This window comes from Microcaecilia unicolor, chromosome 6, assembly GCF_901765095.1.
Source record: "Microcaecilia unicolor chromosome 6, aMicUni1.1, whole genome shotgun sequence".
Classification (NCBI taxonomy): Eukaryota; Metazoa; Chordata; class Amphibia; order Gymnophiona; family Siphonopidae; genus Microcaecilia; species Microcaecilia unicolor.
In genome coordinates, this window is record NC_044036.1 from 264491490 (window position 1) to 264511935 (window position 20446).

Here is a 20446-nt window from a genome sequence, read left to right on the forward strand (position 1 = left end):
CTTAAGCGAGCTTCAGAGAAGGATGTGACTCTCAAAACAGTTTTTTTGGTGGCCATGACATCGGCTAGACGCGTGTCTGAGCTGCAGGCGCTGTCCTGTCAGGACCCTTTTCTGCAATTCTTGGAGTCCGGAGTAACGGTATGTACAGTGCCTTCCTTCCTGCCTAAAGTGGTTTCAGTGTTCCACCTAAACCAGCCCATTTTTCTTACTTCCTTTTCTAGGGAAGAGTTCCTGGACTCCTTTGGGCAGTTACATCTTTTGGATGTCCGCAGGGCGCTGTTGTAATATCTACAGATGTCAAATGACTTCAGGACTTCTGATCACCTTTTTGTATTGTTGACAGGTCCTCGACACGGGTGTCCGGCGTCTAAGGCCACTATAGCCTGTTGGCTCAAGGAAGTCATTTTTTCTGCGTATCTGCTTTCAGGCCGGTCTCCGCCTGAAGCGTTTAAGGCGCATTCCACGAGAGCGATTTCCTCCTCGTGGGCTGAAATGGGTGCACTCTCTCTTCAAGAGATATGTAGTGCGGCTACTTGGGCTTCTCAGCTCGCATTTGTCTGGCATTACAGGCTGGATGTTGCAGCGAAGCAGGCCGCGATTTTTGGAGCAAAGTGCTTGCTTGCGGTGTGGCCTGTTCCCACCCTAAGTAGGGATTGCTTTTGTACATCCCATCAGTTAATGGATTCATCTGCTGCTGATGACAAGAAAGGGAAAATTAGGTTCTTACCTTGGTAATTTCCTTTCCTTTAGTCACAGCAGATAAATCCACGATCCCTCCCTGTCTGGCATTGTTTTTTGTTCAGATCTTTCATGCAGATATCTCATTGGGAGAAGTTGGAAACCAGTTCTCAGAATTTCTACATGATGTTCTACTACAGGAGGTTGAGATTGTCCCTCCTTTGTATGGTTATTGCTCCTGTTCTGGGGGCGTTTGTTCGCTGTGAGGAAAGTTTATGTTATTCTACCTTTATAGTTCACTCTGCTTTGGAAATCTCAAATACTGAAGGCAGTTGGGGCTAGCCGTCCAAGGGTCACTGTGGTTTTTCAGTGTTCTCTATCTCCACCTGCTGGTAGGCGGATACAACCCATCAGTTAATGGATTCATCTGCTGTGACTAAAGGAAAGAAAATTACCAAGGTAAGAACCTAATTTTCCCATATTTTGACAGTGTGGTTGCCTTTAAAAACTTATCTTTCTTTAAACAAGAGCTCTCCATAATATGATTGTATTTTTTGTACCTAGCCTTTTGGTTCTAATTGTATTTATTAATTTTATCTAATTCTATGTAAATTGCAGGTTCTGTATTGATTTTATTTATAATTTTGCTTTTCCCTATTCCTCCCCCCTCCTTTACCTTCCTACCCTTTCCCTCCTCTGCTATATACATATTGATATTCTTTGATCTGACTGTTTGATTATTACTTGTATTTTGCATCTCTTATCCCTATATCATAAATTAATACAATTTCATGGAAAAAAAAAGAGAAAATAAAACATACCAGAAAGCAGCCCTGTTTTTGAAGTCCAGGGAAGGCGTACTATTTTTTCCCTCCCAAAGTGAAAAAGGCCACAAGAACAATATTGGTTTTGTCTTATCTTTTGTAGACAGGCTGAATTAAATAAAAATAAATAAATCATGTTACTATGAAGAAGCATGGCAAACTATTTTTCTATGGAAGGGTGTTTGTTAAAAAAGATTTGTCATTTTAGTTGGCTAATACATAGAATTTTTTTTATACAGCAGTTTCCCATAGCTTAGATAATTAAAGCTTATTTTGTTGCCTGCAACACTTAAAACATTTCTTTGAATTTTGTGATGTTTAAACATACTGTATACAGGAAACTGTTACCCAACTTTGTAGTTAACTTAATTATCTTTTGAACTGTAAAGTGAAAGCTTAGCCTTTGTACAAAAATTACATTACTAACAGAGGTAATATCCTCTGAAATCTTAGGAAGGTTACAAAGCAAGCAATACTCTTAGGACAAAACATTTTTATTTGTGATCAGTGTTTTATACTCTATACATCCTTCACAAATTTACTTGCAATTAACTTCTAGTTCTTCCCTAAAACAGAAGGCTGGTATAAGTTATAATCTGAAAATGAGGTAACATTTCACAGTACATTTTTCTTCAAGTTTTGTAGAACTAAATTTGTATTTTATTCAAATCCAAAAAAAGGTAGGAAAAGATATCTTTGTACAAATGACTTTGCTCAAGTATATGTTCAAAGAAAACAGGAATAAAAAGTATTTTTTCCCTAACATTTTGTACTGTACTGTATTCAATCAAAATGAATTAGCATCTGTCTTGAGCTAAAAGAATGAGTAGTGAGGGACAGGATATGTTGGGAATTTCATAACTGGCAATAGAAGCATTCTCTTGGGTATACCTATAGAGAAAAGAAATAGAAAGGACTCCAAATAAGTTTAATAATGTAATAAAATCAGTTCAAAAGTTACAGTGCTGTTTTTAGTCATCTTTCCAGAGTAGTCAGTCAATAAACATTTTTGTGTACACCAAAATGGGATGATTGTTGAATCAAGCTACAGTCTGTTTTTAACTTTGATTTCTCTAAAAACATTTAAGTTAGAAGCACTTATTTAATATTGGACCATCTCTACTATAATAAAAGACACCTTCAACGTTCTGAAACTGACTCCGTGGATTCAAGTGAAGGGTTCGTTAGGATCGTCGCTCTGTCACCATCTCTGTCGGCCCTGCCTTCGTGCCTCTGATAGGTCGGCGGACCTATCAGAGGCGCGAGGGTGGGGCCGACAGAGATGGTGATAGAGTGACGAACATGAAGGGAAAAAAAAAAAACCTTCACTTCAGCCACGGAGTCAGCTTCACCACATTGCAGGTGCGTGGCTGGAGGGGAGGGAAAGAGAGGGGGCAACTACCCTGGAACAGGGAGGGAGGGAGAGAGGAGGGGCAACGACGCTGGAACTAACTTGGAGGGGGGCCAAACGGACACAGAAACTGGGAGGGAGGGGGAGAGGGGAAACGTGGGTGGGTGGGAGGGAGGGACAGCAGACATTGGAACTTGGAGGGGGGCTGACCCTGGAACTTAAAGGGGGGGCCAGGTGGCATTGAGGGAGGGGGGACCATGAAACTGGAGGAGGGGGGGAACGACCCTGGAACTGGGTGGGTGGGAGGGAGAGCGGACACTGGACCTTGCGGGGGGGGGGGCCCCTGGCACACTCTCTCATTCTCACACAGTCTCACTCTGTCACACATACACTCACACATTCACTCTGTATTGCACACTCACTCTGTAAAACACACACACTCCGAGGAAAACCTTGCTAGCACCCGTTTCATTTCTGTCAAACGGGCCTTTTTCCTAGTATTGTTATATTACTGTTATGCATTTTTTTTCAATGATATGTATTCTTTATTTGCCAATATTACGATCTAGCATTTTCTAAAGCAGATTTACAGTCCTAAGGATACTGCATATATTTCTAAGAATGTTTAGACAGGGGAAAGGAAATGCATTCAAAGAAAATCACTCAAGCACTTCTGATCCAATGGAAACTGATGTCTGTATATTAAATGTTTCTGGTTTCATTGAAATGGCAATTCTAGAAAGATTGGCATCTAATTAATTTCATAAAAGTGATGTTCTTGTGGCCTCACGACTTCTGCATACATATTTAGAAACAGAATATAGAAACATGACGGCAGATAAAGGCATGACTGACTCCATACTGTTTATATCTTTCCATAGGTGTGGTCTCCAGGTCTCCAGAACTGCATGCAGTACTCCAAATGAGACCTCACCAGAGACTTATACAACAGCACCATTACCTCCTTTTTCCTGCTGGTCATGCCTCTCTTTATGCACCCAAGCATCCTTCTGGCTTTGGCCGTCGCTTTTTTCTACCTGTTTGAAAGCTTTAAGGTCATCAGACACAATTACCCCCCAAGTCCCGCTCTTCCTTCGCACACTGAAGCAGTACAACCCCCCCCCCCCCCTACCACCAAATGCTGTACTTTTCCCTCGGCATTTTGCGACCCAAGTGCATGACCCTGCATTTTTGGGGATTAAATCTTAGTTGCCAAATATCAGTCCATTCCTCTAGCTTTGCTAGGTCCTTCCCTCATGTCATTCACACCCTCCAGGGTGTCCACCCTGTTGCAGAGTTTAGTATCATCCGCAAAGAGACAAACCTTACCAGACAGCCCTTCCACAATATCGCTCACAAAGACATTAAAAAAAGCCGGCCCTAGGACCGATCCCTGCGGTACTCCACTGACAACCTCCTTTTCTTCAGAGCAAGCTCCATTTACCACCACCCTCTGTCTCCTACCATTCAACCAATTTTTTACCCAATCAGTTACTCTAGGTCCCACACTGAGGGCACTCAATGTATTTATCAGTCGCCTGTGCGGAACCTATTAGATATTATTTATTGGCCCTACATTTCCATTTAGAAATCACAAAGCGGCAACAGCAGATATTCAGGAGCATGAGGTAAATTAATTCATGTGGAACTTACCAACATGCAAAAGCTTAGAAAGGCATAAAAACATTTACCTTACAGCCAAAGAAAGCATGTGTTCATAACTTTGCATTACAATAAGACACAACGGAAAAAATGTGAAAATGTGGGCAGATTTTGAAGTCAGTAATATTTCATGTCTGCACTTCCAAAATAAATGTAGATTGTATACAAAAAAACATATATACAAACTGTGAGAAGGAATATATACAGATGTTACTGAAATATTTGCACAAGGCAAATATTTCAATAACTGCATAACGCCTGAATGAATGATGGGCCATTATTCCATGTGTTAGTACTAAACGCATGCAAGGCTTTACCAAGTACTAAAAGATTAAAGATTTTTGACCAAGAAATCTTTGATCACAAACAGAGAATAGGTGAACGCTTCTGACTGCAGGCAGAACTGTTCAGCTGTAGCAGCAGGAATCTAAGATTCACTGGCTGAAGCTTTTACTGAATCCCCAAGTCCCCACTAATGAGGCTGCAGTGCCCATGTAAATAAACCCATTTATTCAAGAATGACTAAATTATACGTAAAGCTTAATATTTAATGTGCCTTCAGCAAGTAGGTTCTGGGACTTCACCCAGCCAGTCTGGTTCTCCACTGGTGGAATCACATTATAGGTAAACAGTTTTGTAATGTGTAATACACATACAAATGCACCAGCATTCATATTGTGTGTGTGAATTTGTTCTAGCTATATAATCTGCACTTAATAAAATTATTGTTCACAGAACATTGTAAATATGCTACTAAAATAAGTCTAACAATGCTCACACAATTTTTAGCTTTCTTTTCTAATTAAGAACACCACCACCTAATTTTACTGACTACTGTGTCAACCTGACAAATGTTAGATAAGAACTGAAAAATTTCACCTTGCACAGATGTAACTGCATGAAATGCTCTTACGGTTTAAGACTCCAGGAAAGTTACTAGCAAATTTTGCTACTATAAAATCACAGAATCAAAATATACAAAACCTCCCTAACCATATCCAAAGTTGCACATGGAAATTTCGGCACATGCAACTTAAGTGCCCTTAATTACCTATAATTAAGCATTAATAGCTAATTATTGTAGTTAATTGGCATCAATTAGAATTTGTGCGCACACTTGGCTGTGGGCTATTCTATAGGCCTCGGCACCTAAATCTCATAGCGCATATCTGAAAAGGGGGAATGGCCAGGGGGTTTCAAAAAGTTGTGCATGGAATTACAGAAGTTATTTATTTATTTATAGCATTTATATCCCACATTTTCCCACTCATGGGCAGGCTCAATGTGGCTTACATCAATCTACAAAAACATACATCAATTCAGCAAACAATCAAAGTCAATGAAGTAAAGAGACTAGCGAGTAACAGCAAAGGAGAGGAAAAGGAGAAAAAGTAATAAAGTTCAATATGTCGTAGTGACTGCAGCAGTTCAGAAGTTATAGATGCTAGGCAAGTTACCCAAAGTTCAGCATTTACGCCTGCTTTGAGCAGGGATAAGTATGGTACCCAACGTTACTCTATAAAGGGTGCATTCCCGTTATAGAAAAGCACTTAGTGTTCAGTTTTTTTTCAGCACCATTTATTGAATTCCCTCCAAAAAGAAGAAATGTGGCAATAGGGTATGATCAACACACACTTTCCTACCTAGTATTAAATATTATTTCCTAAGTATATAGTTCTCTGCTGTACAGCCTAAGGTTTACATCCATATTACTGACTTCAAAATGTTTACCCACACCATCACATTAGCCTCATTCAAAGGAGGTCAAAGGGGCCAGTTCAAGATAATCTACACAGCATTTTTCTAATTGAGGTTATCCTGCTTATTCATTGCTTTACTGCAGTGAAGGATTCTTTGCAGACAGGGAATGATCTAAAAATAAACATATTTTTGGACATACTCTTTTCACTGCATGAATGGATTATTTGCGAACCGACAAGTGTTCAGGTGTATGCAGATTGCAAAATTTCCCTTCCATATTAAAACAGGCACTCTAGTTCTAATAATTGTTATTTTGTTTTTGGACTAGGCTAGCATGCCTGATTATTTATTTTAAATACAATGGGATTGCTATGGTTGAGAATCTGGATTTTCTGTAAACGTTTCAGATTACTGTGGAGTCCTGCAGATTACTGTTTCTGGATTGAAGTTTCCCTTTGAAGTACTAAACAAGGGATTCTCGAAAAGTAATAAAGCAGAAGGCCCAAGTGCACAAAGCTGACCTTTACAAGGTGCTGGGCACCTGTGTACCCACACCCTGGCTGTGGGGGAGGGGGAGCTGCAAATACTCAGGGAGTCCTGGTGGCCCAAAGAGAGCTTTTGCTCTGAAGCTGGGAAGGGAGGTACCGGAGTCATGGGCCTAAAGCCCATTAAAGTTTGCTGGAAGAGCCCTCTGTCAAAGGACACGAATAGGAACAGCTGGGGGAGCGGGAACTTGAAAGAGATTGCAGCGCTACTGCCGATTTAGAGCTGTGATTTATGCTGCTGCCCTCAGCCCCTACAAGCATCAAGATGTGACTCTCAAATCTCGGGCAACAGAGGAGGATGCAGCATCTCCTACTCTTCTCCTTAATGCCATGATCTGTTTTGCCCCTCCCCCCCCCCCAACAGGTCGCCAGCAGAAACTCTCGGGGCTGGCTCTGCTACAATACCGATGCAATTTAAATTAAGGTGAGAACAGGGAAAGGGGGCACAACTCCCAGGGATATGGGGACAGGGATCTACCTGAGAAGGTTTTGGGATCGGTACTTGTAACTGGATTTGCCCACCTCTTCTCTCCCTGATGAATGGAGTCTGCTTTGTCTGACCGGTGCTTGCAACCTGAGTCACCCACCGCTTCTCTACTTAATGTGTCTGCTATGTTTGGCTTCTGGCTTTAACCTCTGTCTGAGCCGCATGGGGCTGGGAAATGTGGTGAGCTGATCAGAGAGTGCAAGGGACAGGGATAATGATCAGCAAGACCTTTATCCAAGGGGGGACAAAAAAAGAAGAAAAGAAAAGTTAAAGACCTGAGATCACCCCTTTCTCTCTCCTCCCTCCTGGCTATCAGAGCATAGGGAAAGCACAGGTGGGCTTGCTGCACCAGGGTTTACAGCCCTTTCCTCCAATAAGAGAAGCCCTGCAGATTTTCTCCCGGGACTTTCTTTAAATGCAGAGACTAGCCTTCCAGGGGCTGTGGGCATTTCTTAACACCAGGGTACCAAAGACTGATTGGGTAATACTGTTGGCTTTGTAGCTAGGATCACAGGTGCCAGCTCTGTGGGAGCTTGTACATTCTCTAATGTTAAGCAAATTCCTGGCTGTGTTCAGGGGTCATTTCCATAGGGTTTAGCACCGCCAACTGTTTTGATAAGTTGGCTTCTTATAACTGGGATCAAACTCTTATGGAGCTTTCTCAAACAGGTTGTCCATATCAGTTGTCTACCTCCTCTTCAATGGAATTATTCCTAAGTTTCAGACCAGGAAGGATGGATGGCTACTTCATCTTTTCAGCTTTATGCTGCAGTTACCTGACATTGGTGCTGGGCAAGCCTTATGTCGGTGCCAGGTAAAATAGTGGAAACTATTATAAAGAATAAAATTACAGAACACATAGACAAACATGGTTTAACGGGACAGAATCAGCATGGGTTAAAGTCTTGCCTCACCAATTTGCTTCATTTTTTTGAAGGTGTGAATAAACGTGGATAAAGATGAGCCAGTTAATGCAGTGTATCTAGATTTTCAGAAAGCTTTTGATAAAGTTCCTCATGAGAGACTCCTGAGAAAATTAGAGCGTTATAGGATAGGTGGCAAGGTTGTGGTGTGGATTAGGAATTGGTTATTGGGCAGAAAACGGGGCTAAATGGTAATTTCTCTCAATGGAGGAGGGTGAACGGTGGAGTGCTGCAGAGATCTGTACTGGGACCGTTGCTGTTTAACATATTTATAAAATGATATGGAAATCGGAATCACGAGTGAGGTGATTTGCATATGACACAAAACTATTCAAGGTTGTTAAACGTGTGGACTGTGAAATATTGCAGGAAAACCTTAGGAAATTGGAAGTCTGGACATCCAAATGGCAGATCTGCAAGGTGATGCATATTGGAAAGAATAACCCAAATCATAGTTTCCTGATGCTTGGGTCCACCCTTAGAGGTCAGCACTCAAGAAAATGATCTAGGTGTCACTGTAGATAATGCGCTGCAATCTTTTGCTCAGTGTGCAGCAGCAGCCAAAAAAGCAAACAGGATGTTAGGACCTATTAGGAAAGGGATGGTGAATGAGACCGAAAATACTATAATGCCTCTGCATCGCTCCATGGTGCGATGGCACCTTGAGTATTGCGTTCCGTTCTGGTCGCCGTATCTCAAAAAAGATATAGTGGATTTAGAAAAGGTTCAAAGAAGTGTGACCAAAATGATAAAAGGGATGGAACTCGTCTCGCATGAGGAAATACTAAAGCGGTTAGGACTCTTAAGCTTGGAAAACAGATATGATTGAGGTCTACAAAATCCTGAGTGGTGTAGAATGAGTAAAAGTAAATCTATTTTTTTCTCGTTCCAAAAGTACAAAAGCAAGGGGACACTCAAGGAATTTACATAGAAATACTTTTAAAACAATTAGGAGGAAATATTTTTTCACTCAACGAATAGTTAAGCTCTGGAACTCTTTGCCGGAGAATGTGGTAACAGCGGTTAGCACATCTGGGTTTAAAAATGGTTTGGACAAGTTCCTGGAGCAAAAATCCATAGTCTGCTATTGAGACAGACAAGGGGAAAACAACTACTTGTCCTGGGATTTGTAGCATGGAATGTTCCCACGATTTGGTTTTCTGCTAGGTACTTGTGACCTGGCTTGGCCATTGTTGGAAACAGGATACTGGGCTAGATGGACCACTGGTCAGACCCAGTATGGCTACTCTTATATTCTATGTACCTTTCTCCTGTATTGGTGACTGTGCAAAGGTTGCTGTCTGGCTGTTCCCTAAATAGGCTGGGTCAGGGTATCACGGGTTGCTTCCACAGCTATTCACCATGAAGATGCTGAGAGAGATCTGCACACCCAACTGTCTCTACTACTAATCTCGTGCATCTTCATGATGGACATCTGGAAAAACTGACTGGTTGCAGATTTACCAGACTAGGTTTGGGATCAATAATTAAAAAAAAAAGAAGAACATTTATTTAAAAAGCTACTTTACTGTTCTGTACATGGAAATATCCTCCTCAGGGATTTTTAATTGAGGCAAGCACATGAATAGGCAAGTCAAAAGAGAAATGCCACACCACAAAGCATGTTTTATGGAATGTGATTAATCACTTGGGCGAGTACATTCGGCGTGGTGTATGGACCTTTTCCACATTTTGCCAGTAATGTCAATTACAGTGGAACATTGTCTGGCTCTCTGTTATCCTTTGAATGGACCATAAGCTGACTACAGGAAGACAGAGCTACTGTACTGTCTGAATTCAGTGGGGAAAAAAACCCCTCAGCAATCACGCAAAGCACAAGCACCAACATGTTATGGTATTTAAGAACATAAAAGCAATAAAAGTCAAATATTTCTTCAAGGGTTTCATCAGTGGGTTCAGTAGTCCACAGCTAAAAAATGGTAGTAGAGCACTTTCACCCTGACAACCTCTGTACATGAGTGCATTCTACCACTTTTGGGCCTTGGATTTCTGACAGATGCTATAAGCCCCAGGGGGGAACAAAAATAGGGCCCCTTTTACCAAGCTGTGGCAAAAGGGGGCCTGCACTGGCAGCGGGTAAAAGGGAAGTCTCTCTTTCCTGTAGGAAATGGCCATGTGGCAAGTAAAGTACTTGCTGTTTGGCCATTTCGGGGGGAGAGGAGCTCTTACTGTCACCCATTGAGGTGGCGGTAGGGGCTCCCATGCTAACTGGGCAGTAACAGCAGCTCGCGGCACTGCCTGAGTACCACTGGGTATACTCCGCCACTACAAAAATAAATAAATATAGAAATATACATTTTTGTAGTGCTGGATATGACTGAGCGCTAGGGGTGGGAAGTACCACCGGGATGCTGCAGTAGCCACGTTGGGGCTTACCGCTGCTTGGTAAAAGGGGCCCATGTATAGCAATATTATATAACAGAGACTCTTGAAAAGGGCACTATTGATCTCTCATCTTTGTTCAGATTGATTACTAAAAAAATCAAACAAATCCACTGAGAACTGAAAGAATTCTCCAATGTACACATGGTTTAGTATGTATTTTTCAACAGCAGCACAGGTTTCTTTAAAAATGGGTACATTAAAAATATATTTAACCATTCCCAAATGGTCTATTTTCTAAAGTGGGCAATTTTCAATTGGGATGGAGTTTGAACATGCTTAGAGAATCTACGACTATGTCCCGATTACCTTTCTGAAATTTTTATGTTTGGAAACCCCCCCCCAAAAACTGCTTAATACGTACCATAGGCTGGCGCAGCAGCACTGTATCCATATGGTGTCCCGTAACCTAAAATCAAAAACAGAACTTGTCTTTCAGCATGCTGCACAAATTAGATCCATGTTCAATGCTAAATGATATAGAAAGTACTCAACTTTCTAAAAATGTATAAAATTGTAAGTGGTGGTCAATTCTGCATCATGCTTGAAAAATAATCCTACCTGTAGTCCTGTATCAAGCTCAAGAGGAAAGGCAACAGCACTGTTTCAGTTAAATGCTTATATACAGAATAAAAACTTCTATAAATTATATTATTTTGAACCTATGAGGGTTAAATGAAAAGTAATGCCTTGACCTCCATAACTTTTGTTTAAATAAAGCTATAGTAATGAATAAAAAATGAAAATATGTGCAATGAATGGTGGCAACTATGTAGAAAAGTAAATACAAATAATAAAAGCACATTTCAAGCGTTTTCTGCCAATGATGGACACGTTTTTGAAAGCTGTCACCAAAGAACTACACCTCGTCTCTTCAACCAGTTGCTCACAGTCCTTTCCACCTCTTCATTTGAGTCAACCATATGCACCCGAAGGTATCCCTTCAATTTTGGAAAAGATGGAATTACATGGCGCCAAGTCTGGGATGTATGGCAGATGGGGTAAAATTGAGACCCATCTTTGCAATAGCCTTTGTGGTATTTTGTGCTGTGTGAGGTCTAGCACTGTTTCTTCTTGTGCTTTCAAACTTGTCTTCATCATTCTTTCAAAGTTTTTTGTGTACCAGTATAAGGGTAGGGGTAAGTGACATGAATGATCCTCCAATTGTCCTTTATGAGTTCGTCAACCTTTTTTGTGTGAGACTCATCTCTTGCTGTCGTGGATCATCCACTTCATTTTTGATCACACAAATCAGCCTTTCCTGGTCCACAATCTTTACACTTTTTGGCACAGACCTCACATCATCACTATAAACAACCTGCACATGGTGACGAATATCAAATGGAGGGATTCCTTCAACAGTCAGAAATGTTATCATGGCATGTCGCTTAAATCACACCAAGTGCTCACTGTGTGCTTCAATTTCACGAGCAATAGCAAACTAGCCTCTTCACATAGACACTTCTCATGAAATGAAGTGAAGGAAAGATTTCAAAGAACAAGTAACGTGTAGCATTGTCAGTGCTGCCATCTGCAGATGAATTTATGGAGGAGGAGGCATTACTTTTCATTTAACCCTCATATATATATAAAACCACAAATGGGAAAGATGACATGAAAAGTTTAGCTGAAGGCATCTGGATGATGAAACCTTCCAGAGAGGGAAAAAAGCAATAGATATTAGAATTATTTCATTACAGCTGTGCAAAAATCAGTAACAACCAAAAGTGTAGGATTTGGGGATTGGGATTTTATTATTCCTTGGATCTCTCTAGCTCAAAAGAGACACTTATAGCAGAAAGACAAAAATAGGAGTGGCATGTGTTATTAAATATTCAATAGAACTTCATCCTTACAAATTCTCTCTCCATTGTCCTTTTAGTTAATGGAAATAAATCTCACTGGCTACAAAATTCATTGTTTCAAAAAAACAGGACACCTTTTACTTTTTCTCTATAACAAATGGCTGGGTGTAACTTCACTTTAGAAAATGCAGTTTGTCAACCAGTGGATGTAATAATTTTTTTAAAGACAAATATTGTTATATATACACTTTTTGCAACTTTACTTTAGAAAATGCAATTTGCACAAGCAGTGGATGCAATATATGTTTTTTTAGACAAACATTGTTATATATACATTTTTTGTAAGTTCACTTTAGAAAATGCAATAGATGTCCTTCCTCTTTTACTATGGTTATTAATAAATTTGAAATTTATATTCTATACGTTATGTTCTGATCCCTCAATTTTAAAAAATCCTTAAAAAATTTTTTATGGAAAGTTTTTAATGTTAAATATTATTTATCTCAATGATCATGGCTATTGCTGTATTATTTAATTTTGTACTTTATATTTTATGTAATAGGTTTTGATTCCTCATATTTGTATATTTTATGTCACTTACTGTTTCTTTATATGCTTTTATATGTTGTTTTGAAAATAGACTCCTGATGCAGGCACTGTAGGCCGAAACACAGCTGTGTCGTCTTGTTCACTGACCAATAAACATTGGATTTTTTATCTGGATTTTTATCTGAAGCTTTGTCTTTTTAGTATTTTTTATTCATCTTCGCTGTTTGTTTTTTTATTATACTTTTTGAGAAGACTTATTTCTTCTGTTTTTGCATTAGAGCCATAAAATATTCATGCAACAAATATATAGCTAGATAAATACCTGCAAGCTTCATATAATAAAGCTACTTTGAAATCATGTTAATAAAAAAGAAAACTATAAATGTGAACTTTAAGAACTTTATGCTGAAGATCAAGTTGCATAAAAAATTTGTCCAACTTAAATTATTTGCACTGATAGTTTAAATTGCATGTTCAAAATGTCCACCATTTGCTACAGTGCATGCATACAGATGCTTATGCTACTAAATAGAGAGAGGAAGTCAGGTCTCTCATGAAAATCCCATGTGGACCAACTGCAAATGACGACTTCATAATAACATCATGAATTGAATGACTTCATAATAACTTCATGAATTGCATTGAAGATATGATATGAATTCAAGGTATTTTGAATATGAATGATTCAACAATTGACTGAAAAATTCATTTAGGGATAGAAGACAGTGTGAATGCAAACTTGTGGAAATTCTCTATTAAGTTGGTTGTTCTCCCCCCCTTTTTACTTATGTATTTTTTACACATATTAGTTTTACACATGCATAATTATAATTTGTTCTGGACTTTTAAAGATAAAGTGATAAGAAACATTTCTTAACAGACAGGGAGATAGACATATGAAATGGTCTTCTGATGGAAGCAAATGCAGGATTAGAATTCAACAAAGCTTGAGATCTTTACTTGTAGGTAAATGGACTGAATACAAAGTAATGCCCATTAATGCCAAAGACAGTCATCTTTCTGAAAAACATGCCTGACAGTAAGCACTTCTTACGTTAGGTCCATACAGTACCTGGTGTTATGTATGCAGGGGCAGCTGCTGCTCCCAGAAATGCGCCTCGTGCTAGCGCTGCTCTTCCTCTGCCACGAACTGCCTGGACAGCTGCTGATACTGCTGAACTTACAACACCTTTAGTCTGCTGTCAATAAGGAAAAGAGAGTTTCAAAATCACTAATGCAAAAGTACATTACTTCAAGATGTTTCAAGTATATAAAATACAGCCTCATTCAAAAATTAACAAACCAGAAATCACTAAAAACCAACCTGTTTAAAAAGGCATACCCTACCAATCCAACTTAAATGCCTAATCTCTGCAACAGAACCAAACTAAAGCACGTAATGGACATAACACAACTCTTCCATTCTCCGATTCCCTAATGTGGCTGTGCCACATGAACTTGATCTTACACATCACCCTGTATTTGTTCACACTGGAGCCTGCAAAGGCCTCTCCGGTACTATGTAAGCCACATTCAGCCTACAAACAGGTGGGAAAATGTGGGATACAAACGTAATAAATAAATAAAACAAATTGGCTTGTATTTATTGATAGAAAGGAAACCATTAATGAAGGCATGTTCAAAATAATGCCCCATGCAAGTAACATGAGGGCACTTCTGGCTTGGAATCTGAGACTTGGATGACCTGAAGAATAAGATACACATCTAAGCATTTTCTAAACTTGCACACCATGAATAAATTACCTGAAAGGAAAAAATATGGGCAACAATGGATCTGTTTGTTACCCAGTTTCATCTGAAAAGCTATCTGCAACCAGGTGCATTACCATCAGAAAACCTCAGTGGACATCATACATTTGTTGACAAGCCTTCTGTAATGTTATGCACACAATAAACAATTAGAGCCCTAGATAAAGAAAATATGGCAAACTAATAAAACTGTAAAAACTACATAGTGGGATTTCACATGTTTAAAACAGGATTTGGTTTCTCAAAACAAGTAGAGGGCATGTAAATTTTACAATAGTGCTGGGCAGTGTCACGGAAATCAAGTATTAGTTAATCAGGAATAAATGGATGACCATGCTACATTCCCAGTTTAAGGAGTGCCCTGGAGTTTAAGAAGCTTAGTGTATTCAACTGGTCCAAAATAAATAAGGCGATACAAGGCAGCTAATGATGGTCACTCCCTGTGGTCCAAGAAAGTCAGAAGCGATAAGCTTACTTATTAACATCATTAATTTAATGCCCATAGTATTTCCTGCACTATGTATTGCAACAGAGAGAGCTTTTTTTTATGATTAATCATACCATTCCCAGGTCTGTTGATTGTTACTGGCTTGTATATTTTAAAGGCTGTATCATGCAGATGTCAGATAATACACCAAGCTTACTGAAATGCTGTCATACTGCTAACATACAAGAGACAGTCATACTAGTAGTAGACCTATCTACTTATATAGCATGTTTCTCTCAAAAAGCATTACAGCATATTTAAAAATTAGTTATGATTAGAGCTTGTCCTCCAATTCCCAACTCAGAGTTTATATTTCCATGGTCTGCTGCAGCATTCACAGCCCCTGAGAAGATAGTCACCACACCTAGGGGCTAAGATTTAGGGCCCATGATTACAGGGCACTGCTATAGCTGGATTAAACAAGTGAAAGAGGGGAGCAGAAGAGAAATTAGAAAAGGGTAATTGGGGTAGAAGAGTTTCTTGAGAAAAATTCTGTGTCTCACAAAGAAAATAGACAGTTTAAGGCAGTGGCGTAGCCAAGGGTGGGCTGGGGTGGGCCCAGGCCCACCCACTTTGGGTTCAGGCCCACCAAGTAGCAACACACCTATAATGTGGCTGGCAGGGACCCCAAGCCCCACCAGCCCAAAACTCCCAACAACTGTTTGCTGCCCGTGAAAATCTACTATTTAAAAGATATACGGGGGAGAGGGGATGTTTGAAAGACCATATGGCATGCAGGCAAGAGAGGGTGAAACCAAATCACTTGTAGAAGAAGGTGGAGTTCTGCCCACCCACCTTGGGTCCAGGCCCACCCAAACTTAGGTGTCTGGCTACGCCCCTGGTTTAAGGAAGGTGTGGTAAACTTTTTTTTTTTTTGGGCAATATATGGCTGTGAACAAGGAAGCTCTGCTCAAATGGTACTACATGGATTTGGGGTAAAAATTTTGCCCATCTATAGAATTAATGAAATAAAAATTTATATTTACAGCCAACTCAAGCATGACCCATACATATGTTTTTAACTGGCCTTATTAAAGCTTCCAAGGAGAAGCAGAATACCCATTATCACCCAGTTATTGTGAAGTACGACAGAAGCACAAGGCAAAAAGTGACTTGTTAACTTATAATTAACACCTGTTTGAAGGCTTGATATTGTACCTTAATATTAATCTCAAATCATACTTCCTTACTGCAATTAAGAATACCAATACACAGAGCTCTGCTCCCAAGAAGCTATATCTATAGGCTATACCTTGCAATACTGGAAAAAGAAACCGTTATCAAATGCCACTTGCTTCCTCTCATTGGGCAGATGTACTCTCTGAAATTCTATTCAGAAGCAGGGCCAACAGAACTCAAGTGCAAACTGTGCAAGTGCATGGGGCGGTACAGCAGTTGCCTGGACCCATGTTCAGTGGTTTGGCAGCAGACAGAAAAGCATGACAGGCGAACTCAGTTCAAGCTTGGGGGGGTGGGCTTTGAGGGCATGCACTCACTGAAAGTATTATACATCTTCATCTCCTCTGACTTAACTTTCTGTTAGCAAGAGGCAAGACCACATTGGACTCAGAGTGAAGGAGTAGCCTAGTGGTTAGTGAAACCGGATTTGATCCTGGTAAACTGGGTTTGATTCCCACTGCAGCTCCTAGTGACTCTATGTAAGTCTCTTAACCCTCCATTGCCCCAGGTACAAAATAAGTACCTGTATATAATATGTAAACCGCTTTGATTGTAACTACCTTTTTCCTTTACCATCAGCACATGCCTACCCTCAAAGGCCTGCACTTTTTTATTTTAAGGACTGAAGGCAATGGCAGCGGCAAGGGGGAGGCAGGAGGAAATGGAGAGATGCTGGATTACTGTCTGACAAGAGATGTTGCACTGTAGAGAGTAGAGGAAGAGACAGGGAAATACTGGATAGAGATGGAGGGGAAGGGGGAGCAGGAGGGGAAGGGAAACACATGGGGGATGGGGACATGCTGGACCGTGGTGAAATGTAGGGGGAAGGGAGATGCTGGAGAAGACAACAGGGGAGATAGGGAAGGATGCAAGAGGCGGCAATTGGAGATGTTGGACTATGGGGAAAATAGAACAGGGAAGTGATGGACCATGGAGGTAGAGGCTAAGGAGGAAGATGGGGAAATGGTGGACTCTGAGGAAAGGGAAAGAGCAGATGCTGGACCATGGGGGGGAGGGGGAGGCAAAGATGCTGGACCACAGAAGGGATTGGGAGCTACATGATTATGCTGGGGAGAGAGTCAGAGGAGATGCTGGACTGCATGTGAAGGGAAGGGAGATACTAGGAGGGGAAGAGAAAAGGCACAAAGAGATGAAGGACTGTAGAGGGACGCTGAAGGGAGAGGGGATGGAAGATTTGGACTACCAGGAAAGGAAGAGAAGAGATAGGGGAAATGCTGGGCATGGTGGAACCATGTGTTAAGAGCCTCTGGGTGTGTTGGCAAGAAGATGACAGAGGGGGATGAACAGAAACAGAGCTGCAGAGGTAGTAAAAGTGGGTAGTCAGATGGACGGAGAAAAGAGAAGAGAATGGAAGCAGGGGAAGGGGTGATTGGTGAGGGAATGTGAAACAGAGGAAAGTACGGGTGGGGGGGGGGGGGAAGAGAGGGTGGAAATGTCATAATGGGGAAAGGGTAAAGGACAGAAGGGAATAAGAACTGGGGAAGGAGTAAGACAATGAAATGGGAAAGCTAGGGAAGATAGGCCTGGCAAAAGATAAAAAGTTGATAGGTCAAAAGTAAAAAAAAAAAGGAAAGGTAGGTCAAAAGTTAAAAAAAAAGGACAGGAAGGGAAAAATAGGGTCTGTTTGATTTTATTAAATGGAATGTGTTATCTGAAACATAGGTTTCTGATGTCTTGGTATGTTGTTCAATATAAAAGGAAATGCATTTCTGTTTTTTTTTTCCCTTCAGTGTTACAGTATAGAAGATTATAAAGGCCTCTATTGGAATCCACTGAGAAGGGGAAGGAGAAGGGCAGCATGGTAGTCATTCATATAGGGCAGCAAAAAAATTAACATTGGCCCTGTCCACAAGCAGTACTCTCAGACACATCACACCAAGCATGTCTTTGGCAATGCTCCTCATTGCATTGTGATCTACAGAGAAAATTGCTAGTAGGGGTCATATAGTTTCAGGAATGGGAATTAAATGATACCCTCTAATCATTTAATATATCCTCTAAGAGTCTCCATCCACATACTAACTAGAATTTAATAGACAGGGATCAGTGAATTATTGCACAATAATTGTATTAGTGAAAACATTTTCATACTGAGAGAGTTCAGTCTGAACGTTACTCTGAAACATGATCATAAGAAATACATTATATATATAAGGCATCAACCCAAGCATTCAGTTATTTAGTTTAGATAACTTCTGTCTTACAGAATTCAGGCTGTTGTATTTTTCTTCTTTATAGAGATTAACAATGAAACAGATGAAATGGCTTTGTTGAACATTGCTTTTTCATTACGATATCTTTTCCTGCCTAGTGATTGCCCATTATAACTGTGTTTCTGCCTCATGCAAGCATTTGAAAGTATTCATAGCATATTTTACTGTATTAGGGTATTCACTATAAAATGGTTCCACTGTATATAAATGAAGCTTTTACCAACATATTTCTCAAAGCCTCAATGTTAGAGGGTCCGAATGACATCGTATTCTGTCACTCAAGAACAAAAATCTTTAGGGAACAGGATGGTATCAGGGAGATGTAACACAGCAGAGATCCTATGAGTTTGAATTTAAACAGTGAACTTGTGACAAATGAATTAAGAAGCACACATACCGAACTTCACATCAACGCACCTTCCAATACTAAAACAGGTGTTAAATGCAAATTGTTATATTATGCAGTGATGCACTGCCTGGGACAAGGATACTCACCTCTGCACAATATGCACAATAAAAGTAGAATGCAGTTCGGTATTACCATTTTTAACTCCTTAAAGAGGGACTATACAAAAGGCAATGCTCTCTATACAAGGTGCTAACATTTATGTGCCCATTGCATGAATTTAGAATACTAGCATAAACTCACAACTATCTTGCATAGTATATATATATATTTTTTTTTTTTTTTTGTTACATTTGTACCCCGTGCTTTCCCACTCATGGCAGGCTCAATGTGGCTTACATATTGTATACAGGTACTTATTTGTACCTGGAGCAATGGAGGTTTGTGACTTGCCCAGAGTCACAAGGAGCTGCCTGTGCCTGAAGTGGGAATCAAACTCAGTTCCTCAGCTCCCTAGGACCAAAGTCCACCACCCTAACCACTAGGCCACTCCTCCACTATTTGCAGAGGGAGGGGGTGTACACATGGGTGGGACATAGGTGGTGCTCTCACTTAATACTACAAAGTTACACACGTCCCTGCCGCATTTAGGGCCTACACTACTCTATGGCTAGTGTTAAGTGCGGGCGCCTAATGTTATGTGCGCTGATACTAGATGAAAACGGTAACGGAATTCAAACATGCGTGGGATATGCTTAAAGGAATCCTATGCAGTAGGAATGGATCCTCAGAAGCTTAGCCAAAATTGGGTGGCGGAGCAGGTGGGGGAAGAGAGGTTGGTGGTTGGGAGGTGAGGATAGTGGAGGGCAGACTTATACGGTCTGTGCCAGAGCCAGTGATGGGAGGCGGGACTGGTGGTTGGGAGGCAGGAAATACTGCTGGGCAGACTTGTACGGTCTGTGCCCTGAAAAAGGCAGGTACAAATCAAGGTAAGGTATACACATGAGTTTATCTTGTTGGGCAGACTGGATGGACCATGCAGATCTTTTTCTGCCGTCATCTACTATGTTACGTCAGTATTCTATAACTGATCAAAGGTGCCCAGGTTTCATAATTTAGAAAGTCAATTATGCACCAAAACCGGCATCCATTCTTATTTGTGTATAGATATATATGTATCTATAACAACACTCCACTTGCACATACTGAACTTATGCAAATTATACCTATTTTTCAGATTTCATCTTAGTTTTTATATTCATCTTTTTCTGAAATTTTCACTATTATAATTTTATTCAGGAAGTAATAATCTGTGTAAGTGGGAGGGAAACTGCTGGACACAGGCCCTTAATATCTTCCCCCACTGCCACCAATATTCCAAGTTCAGAAGTCAGATTCAAAAGAATCATGGATACCAGTGGCGTACCTAGGGTAGTTGACACCCGGGGCCGGTCATTTTTTAACACCCCCCTCCAAAATCCAGTACTACCGAGAATACAAAA

The 20446-nt window shown here is 40.4% G+C and overlaps 1 protein-coding gene across 7 annotated transcripts in view; it reads right to left on the minus strand.

The window, feature by feature from the left end:
* Positions 1-1980: 1980 nt before the first annotated feature.
* The window catches only part of STRBP (spermatid perinuclear RNA binding protein), a 482484-nt gene continuing 464018 nt past the window's right edge, over positions 1981-20446 (minus strand). For 5 of the 7 annotated variants that reach the window (XM_030207340.1, XM_030207342.1, XM_030207335.1 and 2 more), the window contains 3 exons: positions 14001-14127; positions 10939-10983; positions 1981-2393 (listed from right to left, as the gene is read on the minus strand). In XM_030207340.1, coding sequence (XP_030063200.1) covers positions 2317-2393; positions 10939-10983; positions 14001-14127 — 249 coding nt within the window. In that variant the 3' untranslated portion in view covers positions 1981-2316. The remainder of the gene's footprint in view (positions 2394-10938; positions 10984-14000; positions 14128-20446) is intronic. The other 2 variants (XM_030207341.1, XM_030207338.1) reach the window with 1 other exon arrangement.